General features: G+C 54.8%; 5 protein-coding genes across 5 annotated transcripts; 2 read left to right on the top strand and 3 right to left on the bottom strand.

The window, feature by feature from the left end:
* Positions 1-3,845: 3,845 nt before the first annotated feature.
* Positions 3,846-5,645, top strand: BROUX77_007415 (uncharacterized protein; the record flags this gene model as incomplete). The annotated part of the gene is made up of 1 exon (XM_073752507.1): positions 3,846-5,645. One exon carries the CDS (start codon positions 3,846-3,848, stop codon positions 5,643-5,645), a length of 1,800 nt encoding a protein of 599 aa, XP_073601708.1.
* Positions 5,646-5,890: 245 nt separating this feature from the next.
* BROUX77_007414 (uncharacterized protein) lies at positions 5,891-7,018 on the bottom strand (the record flags this gene model as incomplete). Its single annotated transcript, XM_073752506.1, has 1 exon — positions 5,891-7,018. One exon carries the CDS (start codon positions 7,016-7,018, stop codon positions 5,891-5,893), a length of 1,128 nt encoding a protein of 375 aa, XP_073601707.1.
* Positions 7,019-7,415: 397 nt separating this feature from the next.
* BROUX77_007413 (uncharacterized protein) lies at positions 7,416-8,564 on the top strand (the record flags this gene model as incomplete). Its single annotated transcript, XM_073752505.1, has 1 exon — positions 7,416-8,564. The coding sequence occupies one exon, from the start codon at positions 7,416-7,418 to the stop codon at positions 8,562-8,564; it is 1,149 nt and encodes a 382-aa protein (XP_073601706.1).
* A 795-nt stretch (positions 8,565-9,359) lies between these two features.
* Positions 9,360-11,788, bottom strand: BROUX77_007412 (uncharacterized protein; the record flags this gene model as incomplete). The annotated part of the gene is made up of 3 exons (XM_073752504.1): positions 9,360-11,429; positions 11,500-11,657; positions 11,716-11,788. 3 exons carry the CDS (start codon positions 11,786-11,788, stop codon positions 9,360-9,362), a joined length of 2,301 nt encoding a protein of 766 aa, XP_073601705.1.
* Positions 11,789-13,976: 2,188 nt separating this feature from the next.
* On the bottom strand, positions 13,977-14,804 carry BROUX77_007411 (uncharacterized protein; the record flags this gene model as incomplete). The annotated part of the gene is made up of 1 exon (XM_073752503.1): positions 13,977-14,804. One exon carries the CDS (start codon positions 14,802-14,804, stop codon positions 13,977-13,979), a length of 828 nt encoding a protein of 275 aa, XP_073601704.1.
* Positions 14,805-15,420: the final 616 nt, after the last annotated feature.

Raw genomic sequence — 15,420 nt, 5'->3', positions numbered from 1 at the left:
TGACTAGCAGTGGTATTGCGCAAGTGTGTTGTGGTATTTGAGTCCGGGTGTCTTTTTTATCGGGGACGTTGGTTATTTCGCTGGTGAGCCAGGCGAAGAGACAAGCGAAGCGTTGTAGGGCGAGAGGATGAAGGTAAAAGGTGACAATCACACGCAGGGAAAAAAAAAAATGAATAAAAGAGAGAGACACAGCAACAGTGAAAGCGAAAGAATGGACAGTATGTTGTCCCTGGGAAGACGAAGGCTGGGCGGGCGGGTTTGCTGATACAATCGTGGGTCAATCGAAAAGGCAGGCTGGGACGTTTGTAGTGGGCGGCTTTTTTAGACTCAAGGCCTTGTGTTCGTCAAAGTGAATCAAACAGTCGTCGTTTGTCGCATCAATCGTTCGTTATCGTAGGTTTTCTGCCTAGTCTGGGACTTTGGAGGCAGTGGTTGCAAAAGTTGGGCTGGCCACAAGAGTTGTCTTGGTATTTGACGCAAGCAAGAATAAATCGAAAGCTGATTTTAACTCATAGCAGTCAGTACTACAAGAATTAAAGAAGCCCCGCGGAAGCAAAGGGAAAAGAGGAGGATGTGGAATGGGGCGCGGCAAAGGTAAAAGAAGGCGGTAGAGAGTCGGGTCTAAGGGTTTTGTGGCATGGGGAAAGGAGCGAATGTAATGAAGAGAAAATAAAATAAAGAACAGGCTGGTGATGGGATCTCGGTCGTGTTTGTGTTCTTGCTGCTCTGCTGGGGTTCTTGTTTTTTTTTTCGCGCCAATCCGTACGCCGCAAGTTTCACAACAGGGCTGGGCGAGTTATTGGAGGGTTGCGAGACTAGGACTAACCTGGCAAACCCAATCAAGATAGGGACGACGGGTTGTGAAGCCAGTGAATTCTACAGGCATAAGACTAATCCAGGTAGATATAGGCAGGGGAAACGATTGGAGATTCGGGAATCAAAGGAAGAAACAAAAGAAGAGGATGGATGGATCAGGACATGTCGGCGGACTAGGGCGAGGAGGAAGAAGAAGCAAGGACTGAGGATGGAGAGGGAGAGAGAATCAGGGACCATGACGGCAGGGATGACTAACAACAGACCAGGAATGCTTCTTTCAGTGCTTCTCTGGCAAGCCACAAAGAGATAGGGGTTAAGTTGATTTCCTCGAGCCAAAAAGCGCGCGTGAGCAATGGTTGAGGTTGAGTGGAGTGGAGAGAAAACAATGAGCTTTGGTGTGATGGATGTATGCGTGTTATGTGTTGCCTTTAAAGTATCACGCCACGCACGGGTTGAGGCTTGTGAGACGTGCAGTGATGGAAGAAGCTGAGCCAGGCCTGAGCTGCTAAAACGAGCACGTATAGCACAGGCGTATAATATGTGAGCCTGGTCGCCGGGCTGGGAGCAGATGGGACTGGGCCTGGGGTTCCAGGATGAAGACTACACCAACTCAGATGCACGGCCAAGGGGGCCAATGGCGATTGGGAGGGGAGGGTCGTGATGGCTTGGTGGAGGTGAGGCAAAAAGAAAAGCTTCCTGGGGAGCGCTGCCAGGCGAGGGGAAGATGGGAAATAGAGAGTGAGAATTTTCAATACCTTCCTTAAAGCAAGCGTTTGCTCTTTCCGCCAATGGCTACGGCTGTGATGGGACAAACATTCTACGAAAGTGCTTATATTTGACTAATTACAAGTATCCAAGAACTATCGCCCGGGGGCCATGGTTCGTACCTCTGACTTTCCACGCGTTCAAGACGTCTGTCCTCGTACCAAACAAACACTGCGTGCGAGCAGCTCAAAGCTCTGGTTACGTGAGCCCTGGACGCTGAAGAAGTGCCCAGGCGGCCAGTGGATACCTGGGACTCAAAGGAGCCCACAGGCCCACTGTTTCTCTTTAGCACAAGCTGCCACCTACGCCACCAAAAAAGCTTCTAGAGCACTATTTACAGGCACAGGAACCCCTGAAACTAGTGAAACTAAGACCAGAACAGGCCTAGCCGCTTGTCCACGAGACCTGGCCAGGGCTGTGGCAGTGCAGGGTTTGTTCCTATTTAGGTTTGCTGTAACCCTTGTGTAAGAGCCAACCCTATAGTTCCGTTTTCTGGGGGCAACTCTAGGAATCGTGCAAGTCCGACGTTCAAGTCGACGAGCAACAGCCTTCAGAATCAGGTATTTCACGCTGTTGTTATCCCATGCACTTGGGCCTTCTTCTTCACTCTTCCCCTGCCTTTTCTGGGACCAAGCGCTAGCTATGAAGCCCAACCCGCTAATATGTCCTTTATATAGGCGACTGTGTTTACGGGGACGCAGCTTGGACAATGTAGCAAGAGGCATGTATAACAGTGTAATGTCTTAGAGCACGGCAGTCGGCTTTCGAACGAACAGGGCTACTCAACATGCTAGTTATGCGCAATATCACCCAGGCCTGTGTAGATTTGTACGTAGTGCTATGTGCATATGCAGATATGCACGCCCATGTTCTAGACGCACTTGTGCGTCTGTCTCTGTAATTCGCACCTATTCAAATCAATCTTTGTTCTCTCTACGCTCGTCTCCGTCTCCAGGCCTCAAAGGGGCCAAGCAAGCCAGAGTAAAGGGGCAACCGCAGCTTGATCCAGGGGCCCAACTTAACCGAGTGCTACTGCAGAACGCCAAAACAGAACAGCCCACAGGCGAAGAAACGCAAAAGAAAGAAATGAAACATCAGTCTGGCTTGTCTGCCCAGGATGTCCACACAAAAGACAGAAGAAAAAAAAACACTCAGCAAGTCGATCAGCAGCATCGTGACACGGAAAATGAGATCTACGCGTGGTTGTGCTGTCTCTGGACCAGAAGCCCTCAAACTCCTAGCTGCCACGCATCTTTTGATCGGCTCATCGTTGTCTGCATTTAAAATTAATCAATAAAGGAGGTCGAGACTTTACTTGACAGCTGGCGCGGAGACAAGGAGACCAAAAAGAAAAACAAGGGATACAAAGCAAAGTTCGCTTTCAAGCCAGTGCTTCCGAGTGATCGGCGGGGCCATTGACAAAACGTTGTTAATGGGACGACCCTAACCCTACCATGTTGTTATTTTGATTCTGGACCTCCCGGGAATAGGCTCCGGTAGCAACGCTCGGAAATGACGCCGTGGAGTCGTGCTGCAGTTTGTTTATCTGCTAGGATCAACTGAAGCCAGTAAGCAGATCAAGGGCAAAACAAGCCTTTTACATCTGCACATCGCTATTCCACGCGGTAATTTCAGCGGTTCGAGAACAATGGGCGACAGGCAGACTGGCCGTGTCAGAAGCCGGGGCAAGAGTGAGTCCGATGGTGGCAGCTGGCAGCGACGGCTGTCAGATGGCTCTCCACTATCCTGCAGCTGTCAGCCGGGAAAGACGGGAGAACCTGAATCCTGCCGCTCCTGTCGCCATTGAGGTGGTGGTTATCTTATCGCTAACGACGCCATCGCATTGAGCCTTGGTCATGTCGCGTGCCTCTTGTGACGCACACTGGCCGCTGCTATGAAACAATGACTCTTTGCCTCTGTTGTTTTCTATGCTATTTTTGAGATGACGACAGCTTTGCCAGTCATCGCGTTGCTTTGAAGAGAGCCAATCACTCTGTTTTCTTGCGGGACATTCGTGCAATTCCGCCATTTATTTATACTGTTGTGCCCCATTCCCTCCAGCTCCCACCCGCCTGTAACCTTCTGCCCTACAGAAGGGATGGCCGCTGAAGCCACCGCCTAATCCTCGCCCCAAACGCAAATCTGGGAGGCACTGCTGCCCTTTCGCTCCTTTCGCTCTTTATCTTGGGGCTTCTTCTCCGCCTGCGCTGCTCCAGAATCCAACTCTCCCCTCCCCTCTTCACCCACGCCTCCACCCCATCCCCATGGCCTTTTCTTCGTCTCCGGCGCCGCCCGCGGCCCATCGCTCCGGTCCTCCGCCGCCTCTGTCTCCGACGCCGTCCACATGCTCAACTGCCTCGACCCACGCCCGCACGCGCCTGACGTCATTTGTGGCCGCAGTGCTCACGTCGCTGTGTGCCGGGTCCATAACCGTCTTCTCGCTGTACGGCCACATCTTCCAGGAGCGCCTGCGCTATACTCAGCTGCAGGTCAACGGCGTGGCTATCGGCAGCTCCGTAGCGCTGTACCTCCCCGTGTCCGTTCTCGGCTACGTGTGCGACCGCTACGGCACGGTGCCGCTGTCTCTGTTCTCCGCGCTGCTGTTTGGCATCGGCTACGGCCTTGCGGCTGCCGTCTACCGTCACGTGGAAATCATGGCACACATGGCGGCCGATAGCGGCGCAGCCTTTGAGAGCCCCGCTTGGAGCTATGGCCTGATGGTCTTTGCGTTTGTGTGCATCGGCATCGGCACCTCGGCAATGTACCTCTCGGCCGTGGCCACGTGCGCCAAGAACTTTGGCAAGGGGCGGCACCGCGGGCTTGCTTTGTCGTCACCCATTGCTGGCTTCGGGCTCAGTGGTATCTGGCTGAGCCAAGTGGGTAGCCGATTCTTCAGCACTGCGCCGCAGGGCATTATGCTGCCGCGCGAGCTAGACGTATACCACTACTTTATCTTTCTTGGAATTCTATTGACTGCTACTGGCCTTGCCGGCGCCTTCATGCTGCGTATTGTCGACGAGGAAGATTTGATCGAGGAGGCGGCTGATGAGCTCGGTCGCAGTGGGTTCCTTGAGCCGCCGCTGCTGTCGCGCACCGAGTCAGTCATAGACTATGGAACCGCGTATTACTCAGCTTCCGGGACAGACTGTCATGAGGGTGACGATGACGCTGACGAGGCCTCGCTGCTCATGCCATCGTCGGACCCCATGGCCATGACCAAGAAAGAGTGGCTGTTGAACGCCGAGACCAAGAGCTTCCTACAAGACCGCACCATGTGGCTATTTGCGCTTGGCTTCTTGTTGATGGTTGGCCCAGGGGAGGCTTTTATCAACAACCTCGGCACCGTTATTTCGTCTCTCAACTCGCAAGGCGCAGCTGTATCACCGTCAACAGCGTTCCGGCCCACATTGCCGGCCACCCACGTTTCGATCCTTAGCATAACCAGCACAGCCTCCCGTCTTCTGACCGGTTCTCTGACCGATCTCCTTGCGCCGTCCCCGGCCACACAGCACGTGCAGCACGACGGCTCAGCCGCCTCCACGCGGAGCTCGCGCAACACACGCCCGACCGTCTCGCGCGTCGTGTTTCTACTGACCTTTGCTGCGATGTTGTCGGCGGGCCTGCTGGCGCTTGCATCCGGGCTTATCCAGGACCACGGCGAGCGCTTCTGGATTGTGTCGGCGCTGGTTGGTGCGGGCTACGGCGCCGTCTTCAGCCTAACGCCCATAATAATCACCATCATCTGGGGCGTTGAGAACTTTGCCACCAACTGGGGCATCGTGGCCATGCTGCCCGCTCTCGGGTCGACGTTCTGGGGCATTGTCTACTCGACTGTCTACCAGGCTGGTGCAGACAGTGAATTTAGCGGTGGCAGTGGCCATGCGCCAGCCGACTCGTCGCGGGTATCGGCGCCGCTGGAGGAGAAGCCTATCTTCTGCTATGGCGCGCAGTGCTATGCGCCTACTTTCTGGGGCATGACAATCACGGTGTGGGCTGCCTGCGGTCTAGTGTTTGCTGCCTGGAAGGGCCGCGGGGGCTGGGCTGCCCGGGGCATTGTGATCTGATATTAATGGTGAGAGAACATAGACTTGCTGTCTTGCGTTTGCTCGTGTTTTCATATTGGGCGTTTTGGGTGTTTTCTTTTTGTTAATGAATGCAGTTAGCTGTTGGGGATTGAAATGGAAGCTTGGTATTTAATAACTCCAGCGAATAAACCTGAATGAAAAACACTAGTTACCGTCCTGTTTACTCTTGTCTTTACTTTCCTTGGTATCTGTCTCATTTGTTGCCTTCTTTATGCCTGTGCAGGCTACTGCTCAACCTCCTGGGCCTCCAAGTCCCACCATTGCTTTAAGCCTTCGGTATTACACCATGGGAACTGTTGTAGATCTGTATACCACCAACTCTGTCCTTCAAGCGGTCGATCGCTTTCATATTTATTTAGTGAGCCACCCTCATATGTATGATTCTTGACACCCACCAGCAACACTGGCACGCCCAATGGCGGCACAAAGCTCTCTGGGTCCAAAAAGACCGACAGCCGCACCGGTGCTGATACTGTGGGATCGGCCACCCGCACAACGCGCTGCTGCGCCGCCAGCGCACCTGTCTCCACAGGCCCCAGCGATGTGACAATGGCCAGAATATTGCACGTCCAGTTGGACTTGTACGGTAGATACGGCAGCGAGCCGAGCGGCGTGAGCTTGAGTGGCTGCTGCATGTCGTGCCATTTGCGAAACAGCGCGACGGGGCGCACAGTGGGGCCGGGCAGGTCAAGAGAGGGTTTGTAAGATGCGAGCAACTTGGGGATGGGGTGGTTGATGGTGAGAGGATGCGTAGATTTGGATGATGGAGCTGGATCTGAAGTTATAGGCCCTGGTGCAGCTGAAGGTAGATTCGTGCTTGGGAATGACTGCTTGGGCTCGGGATGAGGACTGCTTTGCTTCGAGAAGGAGCTGGGAGGGTCAAAGAATGACTCGTCGAAATGTACGTCACTGAAGCTGTCTACCCTTATTAGCGGTCTTTTGTTTTGGACCTGATCTACAGTCATACACTCTCCTTGCTCACCCCCGTTTCTTTCCGGCTGCTTTCCACTTCCTTTCCATTGGCCGACGACTTCAAATCGTTCTACATCCAGGAACACCATTGCCCTACCATCTTGCGCATCAGCAAAAACTGCTTCGTAATGACTCAATGCCACAATGCCACCCACGGCCAACGCCTCAGTGTGCACAAGGACATGCGCCTGTGTGCGAAGCAGCGCCTGGATACACAACTGGCCATCACCGAGCAACAGCCGTATGGCAGGCAGCGATCGACTCGGCAACTCAACCAGCTGGATGTTTTCAACGACAAGTGTCATCAGTGCCGGCGCCGTTCCGCGAGATAGCAATGCGGCAATGCAAGGTCGCACAGCTGACTCGGCGGCAGTGCTCATGAGTAAAGGACTAGGGGATGAGGGGTTGAAGTTCCTTGAGAGTCCAAGTAATTGGTGTGAAATTGCATGGAGGATGGTGCCCAAAGTTGTGGAGTTGACGGAACGGAAGCACCTAGGGACCATATTACTAAGACTTGCAAGCCTCGGCGGAGGCCCTAACCCTAGGTATTCGACGCGGTTTTGCGTTACACAGGCATCAAAGATGGGCCATCTTGTATCACCCACCCACCAATGAGATCATCAGGCCACGCGGGCTTGTGGGGCTCTGCTGGAGAGCCCTGAGAGCATCCCATTTATCCACTTCTCTCTATCAACATCCACCACTATTCCGTACCTCTAGCCACCGGGAAAAGTATCTTCCTGTGCCTACACAACCCGCAAACACCAAGCCACAACCATGTCGTACGAGCGCGAACTCGCCGTCGCAACCGACGTCCTCCGGCACGCTTCGCAGCTAAGCCTCGCGGTGCTCGCCTCGGCCAACAAAGGCATCCATAGCAAAGACGACCTCTCGCCCGTGACCGTCGCCGACTTCGCCATCCAGGCGCTGCTCAGCGCCACCTTCTCCGCGCACTTTCCCGCCGATGCGCTCGTAGGCGAGGAGGACGCCGGCGCTCTGCGCGCCGACCCCGCGCTGTGTGCCCGCGTCGCAAAGGAGCTCGCCGACCTGCAAGCCAGCGTGCCCGCCGACGCGCTGGCGCACGTGCCCACGGCACCCGAGGAGATCTGCCGCGTGATTGACCTGTGTGCCGGCGGCGCGCCTGGAGCGACGGCCCGCACCTGGGTCTTTGACCCCATTGACGGCACCCAGGCCTTTATCCGCGGCCACCTGTTTGCCATCAACATCGGGCTCGTGGCCGACGGCGCACAGCTGCTTGGCGCCGTAGGCTGCCCGAACCTCTGCGCAGACGCACTGCGTGCCGCCGGCGCGCCGATCCAGGATGCATCGGTATCCGCAGACGAGGGCTGCGTGTTCACTGCTGTCGCAGGACAGGGCGCCTTTGTGCAGCGCATGAGCGTGTCGGCAGACCGCGCTGTGGCGCCGCTGGGCCCTGCGCAGCGGCTCTCCAAGCAGCGTGCCACCGGCACCGCAGCCGCAGCTGCGGTGCCGGTGGCACTGGTGGGTTGTGCGTCGATGCCCAAGAGTGCGTACGACGAGCTGCACCAGCGCACAGCCGCCGGGCTGGGCGCGGCGTTCCCCGGGTCCGACTTGATTTCGTGGGTCGTGCGGTACTGTGCGCTGGCGCTGGGCCTGGGCAACGCGGCCGTGTGGGTGTATCGTGATGTGCAGCGGCGCAGCAAGATTTGGGATCATGCCGGCGCGCAGTTGGTCTATGTCGAGGCTGGTGGCCGAGTGACAGACACACGCGGTGAGCCGATGGACTTCGCAGCCGGCAGACTGATGGCGAATAACTTTGGCATTTTGGCGGCTGATGAGGATGTGTATGATCGCGTTAAGGCACAGCTGCATGAAGCGATGCGTGGGTTTGAGCGCAAGGAGATTGAACAAGAAGAACAGCGAGACCATGGAGGTGTCTACAAGTAGTTACAAGGTACATATCGTGTGTTTATATGGGAACGGAAATCTAGATGGGGAAGATGGCTCAGATCCATGTCCAAGAAAAAACTCAACATCTATCACAGAATTACAATTGGATGGCACAACAACTTAGAAATAAATTTCACAAAATATAGAAAGCCAGAATATTTGTTCCCCTAGTTGAATCGGGTCGTCTTGTATTATTAAACTTAGTCACAAGTGCTAGCTCAGCCTGGTATAGACAAAAGAGCGCTTGCAACTCCTATTCACAGCTGCAGCCTCCAAGGCACCCAGACACCAGAGCATCAGAAACCAGTTCTGTTGCTTCTAGTGCCTCAAGCACCCCGAAAGCTGGGCCATGTGCAGGCAAAACATGAAAAGAAAAATTTTGTAGAGAGTAACAGACCATGGGTTCCCGGTTGATGGGAACCTCCTCATGCTCCTCCCGGACAGAGAGAAAAGAAGACAGACATAGTAGTGCCGTCGTTCTGTTTCTCTCGCCCTCTATTATGTTGAATTCGTGATCGTTGTATATCGATAATTTCCCATGATCCGCGTAAAAACCCTCGCTTTTGAATGCCGTTGCAAAAAAGAAAAAGAAAAACAAAAAAGTACCAAAACAGGACAAGAACTGCCGTTGTTGTTAAATCAACGGGTCGATGTTGAGATCGTAAAGTGTCGCCAACTCCATTAAAACATGAATATGCCATAAAAGAAAAAAGGTGAGAAGAAAGAAAAAAGATCAGAAGACTAGATGTCAGAGACACTCAAGCTCCAGACACAATCCAGGCCTGAAGCGGTTTACTTGGCGTACTGCTCACGGAAGGCCTTGGCGGCTTCAACCATATTGGCCAGGGCCTCCTTGGTCTCCTTCCATTGGCGGGTCTTCAGACCGCAGTCAGGGTCGATCCACAGCTGCTCGGGCTTCAGGAACTGCAGCATCTCAGCAATGCGGTCCTTGATCTCCTGAGTGCTGGGAACACGGGGAGAGTGGATGTCGTAGACACCGGGGCCAATCTGGCGGGGGTAGGCCTCCTCAACAAACACCTTCAGCAGCTTGGCGTCAGACTTGGAGTTCTCAATGGACAGAACATCGGCATCCAGAGCGGCAATGGCGTGGAAGAAGTCCTGGAACTCGGAGTAGCAGAAGTGAGAGTGAATCTGGGTAGAGTCCTCTACACCGGTGGTGGACAGGCGGAAGGCGTTGACAGCCCAGCCCAGGTAAGCGTCACGCTCCTTGCCAGAGCGCAGGGGCAGACCCTCACGCAGAGCAGGCTCATCGACCTGGATGACGTCAATGCCGGCCTTCTCAAGGTCGACGACCTCGTCACGGAGGGCCAGGGCCAGCTGCTCAGCCTGGACAGACTGGTGGACATCGTCACGGGGGAACGACCACCGCAGGCAGGTAACGGGACCAGTCAGCATACCCTTCATGGGCTTGCTGGAGACAGAGACGGCGAACTTGGACTCCTTGACGGTCATGGGGGCAGGGCGCGAGATGTCACCGACAATGATCGGGGGACGGACGCAGCGAGAGCCGTAAGACTGGACCCAGGCGTGGGTAGTGAAGGTGTAACCCTTAAGTCTCTCACCGAAGTACTGGACCATGTCATTACGCTCAGGCTCACCGTGGACGAAGACATCCAGACCAAGCTCCTCCTGAATCTTGACACAGTTGACAATCTCGGCCTCAATGAACTTGTCGTACTCAGCCTCGGTGATCTCGCCCTTGGTGAACTTGTTGCGCTGAACACGGATCTCCTTGGTCTGGGGGAAGGAACCAATGGTGGTGGTGGGGAAGAGGGGCAGCTTGAGCTTGGCCTCCTGCTGGGTAATACGCGAAGGGAACTCAGACTTGCGGTTGTAGTCCTCCGGCTTGATGGCAGCCTGGCGAGCCTTGACAGCGGGGTCGTTGGTCAGCTTAGAGGTAGCGCGGGCAGTCATGGACTTGGCGTTGGCCTCCAGCTGCTCGCGGACAGCGGCAGGGCCCTCAGTGACAGCCTTGGCAATGACAGCGATCTCAACAACCTTCTCAGAAGCGAAAGAGAACCAGTCGGCAATTTCGGCGTCCAGCTTCTTCTCGCTGGCCAGAGTGTGGGGAGTGTGGAGCAAAGAGCTGGAGGTAGCGACAATGACGCGATCCTTGCCCAGCTTCTGGATAGCAGTCTCGGCAGTCTCAATAGCTCTCTTCAGGTTGGTCTTCCAGATGTTACGACCGTCAACGATACCAACGGACAGGATGGTCTTGGGGGACAGAGAGGCCAGAACCTCATCCAGCTGCTCGGGGTTGCGAACCAGGTCAATGTGAAGGGCGTACAGATCCTTGGGGACGAGGTCCAGGTTGTGGACGATGTCACCGAAGTAGGTGGTGAAGACCAGCTTGGGGATCTTGTCACCCAGAGCAGCGAGCTTCTCGTAGGCAGGCTTGAAAGCGGCCTTGGTCTTGGCGGGCAGATCGAAGACGAGAGTGGGCTCATCGATCTGGACGGTCTCGGCACCAGCAGCCTTGAGCTGGGTCAGCAGCTCCTCGTAGACGGGGAGCAGCTTCTCCAGAAGGTCAATGGGGTCGACGGTCTGGCCACGGTCGGCCTTACCCAGGTGAAGGAAGGAGACGGGACCAACCAGGACGGGGCGGGTCTCAATACCAGCCTCCTTGGCCTCCTTATACTCGTTGACAGCCTTGGGAGAGCCAACCAGCTTGAAGGTCTGGTTGTCCTGGAAGGTAGGCTTGACGTAGTGGTAGTTGGAGTCGAACCACTTGACCATCTCTAGAGAGGGGACATCGATGCCCTCCTTCTGGTGGCCACGGCCCATGGCGAAGTACTGGTCAACGGGGTTCAGGTTGTTGACAGTGTAGCGCTCGGGAACGGCCTATGAAAGCAAGCGATGTTAGATTCAACCTTTGGAGATTTCAATGGAGCACCAGCTGGGGGTTACTTACACCAAAGTCCTGGATGTGAGAAAGGACCTGGTCGTACAGGGCGAAGTCGTTGCTGGGAATGATGTCGACACCAGCATCCTTCTGGATCTTCCAGTGAGCCAGACGCAGGCGCTTGGCCTCGGCCAGCAGGTCGGCCTGGGAGATCTTGCCACCCCAGTCTGTAGATGAAGTTAGCATTTGCACGACGGCAATTGATAGTTGGCAACGTCAACTTACAGGCCTCGGTAGCCTTCTTGAGGTCTCTCAGCACACCCATGCGGGGGAAACCCAGAACAGCGGACTGAACCATGATTGCGGTTGTGTGTGGAGAAGGAAATGAAGGAGAGATGAAATAAGGGAAGAAAAGACGGTCCTTTCTGACGGCAAGACTTTTGTGTAAGAGTCCAAGAAACGATCAACGTTTGGACTAACAACAGATGTGATGGAATGTCTTGATGTCACAAACGATGAAGAGAAGAAGAGAAAGAGAGAGAGAGAAAGAGGGGAATCGAAAACTCAGACAATCAGACGGAGGGGCTCGGTATAAGTACTTGTACCTAAGGTTGTTAAATCAAACGAAAGAGCAACGGTGTTTGTACCGGGGCCTTTTCCAAGGGGACTAACAAAAAGAAAATAAAAAAAGAAAAAGGTCTGTCTAAATCCATAGCCCAATGGCAGCTTTGATGGCGGCTCAGGGCCACTGTTTAGGTGGGGTTCTATAGACATGGACAAACGGCGATTGGCTGGAACGCACAGCAAGCAGCACGGCAGGAACGGCAGGAACGGCAGGAGTCAGTACAAAAAAGCGGGCAAATGCGGATGGGAGAAGAAGCCACCTATGTGCAAGTACAGGTACAAGTACAGGTACAACCAACAAGGAAGCAAGCAATCACGCAAGTGATGGGAACTAGCGGGCAACTGCAAAGGCGAGGGAAAGGAAGAGGGGGGAACAGACAGAGAGTCAAACACGAAGAGACGAGGAAGGAGTTGTAAATGCAGGAAGGAGCAGCTATGAATGATGCAATTGCAGAATGGAGGCAAAAAGGGAAGTAGGCAAGTTCAAGGAAACTACACCATTTGGGGCTAGAACGAGTGGTGCCGATAACGGTGACTGTCACAAAGACACCGGCGAGTGATGTACCTGTACTTGTGTCCGTCCGTACCTGTACCTGGGGCTATCTATGGTGAGATGAAGCTGCCCCGCAGCAGACTTTTTAGAGAGGCGTTTTCTTAGTTAGTCACTTAGGTTCTTATCTTTGTTGTAGTTAGCTGTTCAATTGACATGGATATTTACATATGTACATACATACACACACATGGCTGACTTCAAGACGCCGTTTATGACGGTACCAATTGGCCGCTCTGCCTGTGCGAGTACGGCAAACTTTGGTGCTGTACTTGGTGCTTTCGTGAGGTGAGGGGAAACGCTGTGAGACGAATAGCGGGGTAAGCGGGCTTGTACCCCCACCGCCAATATTGCGCCCTGAGCTACATTCGAACAAACAAGCGGGTACATAGTCACCTCACCAACACGGCCCCACTCTGACTGCCCAGCAACTTGACTCGAAGAGATCCAGATCGTGAGATCAACGCAAGGAAATCCCAAGCATGACTACAAGCTGAAAGGCCTGGAAACGCAAAGGAGAGGGGAAGGGGGACAAATAGGAAAGACCGCCGGGGCATTACGAGTACGAGCAAAGAGAGAGGGGCTGGGGAGAGCCAGGTTTGTGCCCTCGACAAGCAGTTCAATGAAACTCGGCACCGTTGATTTGCATATTGTTGAGGCCGCGTGATGCGTGCGGAGAGGAGATAGACAGGGAGGAAAGGTGCAGGAAGGCTGGTGGTTTGTCACCAGCGTTGTTTTGGCGGCAGAAAAGGGGGTGGTGATGATGGCGGAAGTACAGTTGGAAGTACTTGTACTTCGTGACTGTGTAAAGCTATAAAGCTTCAAAGCTGGAGCCCGGCGGCCCTGATTGGGTGCGATAAGACAGCAGACAAATTGCTGTGAGCTCTAAGGGTTGTTATATTTCACGCCATAATAGATTACTGTGAGCAATTTCTTATGCTGAGCGTCAGTCTTGTGGCATAGGCAGTTGCGATGAGATAGGGAGGAAGCAGAATTGGTGGTGGGGGAGGGGGAAAGAGACAAAAGGAAAGAAGCTCGCGTGCTGTGATTGGCTGTGGGGGCACACCAGAGAAAGAAAAAGGGAAAAGAGCGAGGTGGGCAAGTGTGCAAGTCGGAGCCTCAGGCCACCAATATTGGTTCCTTGGGTTCGTGATGAGCAGGCAATAAGTGAGACAGATGAGAAAACAGAAGATACCAGAACGGCGTGGACCAGCCGACCAGCGCCACAGAGAAGAACAGCTGCGGCCGCCAACGAAAGCGCCGCGATTTGACGATTTGGCGTCCGTGCTTGGAGCTATGGCCCTTCGCGTCCCCGCCCCGCTTTTTGCCAGCCCCGCCCGCTTCGCCTCCTTGGGTTGCCGGTCACGCCCGCTCAAGCCTCTTTTCTCAGGACGCCAACCTTCTCGGCCAGGGCCACGATTGCCTTGCACATGCTCTCGACCTCAAAGCGCGTAATGGGGACACGATGATCGCCGTCCCATTCGATCAGCTGGGCCGAGCCCGGCTCTGAGTACAGCTCCAGCAACCGCCGGTGCCGAGCCAGCCCGGGGTCCTTGAGGCCGTGGATATGGATGGTCGGGATTCGGATCATGTGCTCGCTGCGCTCCAGCATCATGTCGTCGTCGTCGCCGTCGGTCGGCTTGCTCGGCCAAGCGTCAAACGCAAACCCCAGCTTGTCGGCCGTGTCGATCCCGGGCGGCGCCTGGATGCGCATGTCAAGACTGACGGGCGGTGCGGCCCCGGCCATCAGCACGCCGAAGCGAAAGTTCCACGGCGTCGCAGAGCGGCCCAGCGTCTCTCGGAGCGCCTGCTGCGTAAATAGAATGCTGCTGGCCATCTTGGACCCCTGGCTGAAGCCAAACAGCCCCACCCACGGGCCCGTGCCGGGGTCGTCGTCCATGGCGGCCTGGAGCGCGCTCTGTATCCTGCCGCAGGCTTCGTAGGCGCTGATCTCGGGGTGCTCGGGCAGCCAGCGGAGCCAGCGCCGGAAGGGGGCACAGTTGCCATACACCTCGATGATGGCGGCGTGGGCTGGGCATTCAAATGGGGCCTCGGCAAAGACCAGGCGGAAATGGGCAGATAGCGTAGCTGTAAAGCAGCGAGCCTGCATGCGGAAAACTTGAGCATTGACGCCGCCGCCGTGCAGGCAGAGGATGCGAGGCAGACTCAAGTCTTGCGGTATGTTTTTGGCAACGGTCATGATGGGTGGAGGCTTTTTCTCCAAGCGGTAGCTTAGAAGTACGTAGGCTGCTGGGGGCTGACACTATCGTCGGGGTTGTTGATTGCGTATTCTTGCAGCTAAACGAGTGGCTGCCTGGGGCCTGGGCATTTATCAGTTTCCGCGGTTGATTCAATGTGTTGTTGTAGTTACTGGCGATGGTAATGCCTGTCTGCTCAAGACGGAGTAGGAGTAGCTCAGAAAGACCGAGACAGAGTATCGTATCGGAGTATTGGCGGGCGGGCGACTCTTGCTGTGTTTCTTTCCCCCTTGGCCAATGTCTCGTGTTTATCTTATTGGCGGGCAGAAAAAGCTTTCGTGGCTGGCGGCCAAGGGAGTCCGGAGCCCGCCAAGTTAATGCCCGATTGCTGTGGGTGGTGTGGTTGCTGGGTACAAGCCCAAGTACACACATACATAACTAACTATATCCGAGTACATAGTTACATGTGTATCCATCAATGGTTGACCACATAGCTACGTGCATAGAGAACAAAACAAGACAAGATCTGTAACTATGAACACAGATACCGTCGGTTGATCTTGTATGGGAGCAAAGATCCCCCCTAGAAAACAAAGACTACCCGCTATTCTCCGGGTC

The sequence above is a fragment of the Berkeleyomyces rouxiae genome (assembly GCF_048999995.1).
Source record: "Berkeleyomyces rouxiae strain 22BRR77 chromosome Unknown BrBRR77_ptg000012l, whole genome shotgun sequence".
In the NCBI taxonomy this organism is placed as follows: domain Eukaryota; kingdom Fungi; phylum Ascomycota; class Sordariomycetes; order Microascales; family Ceratocystidaceae; genus Berkeleyomyces; species Berkeleyomyces rouxiae.
This window is presented reverse-complemented; position numbering and strand designations above follow the sequence as displayed.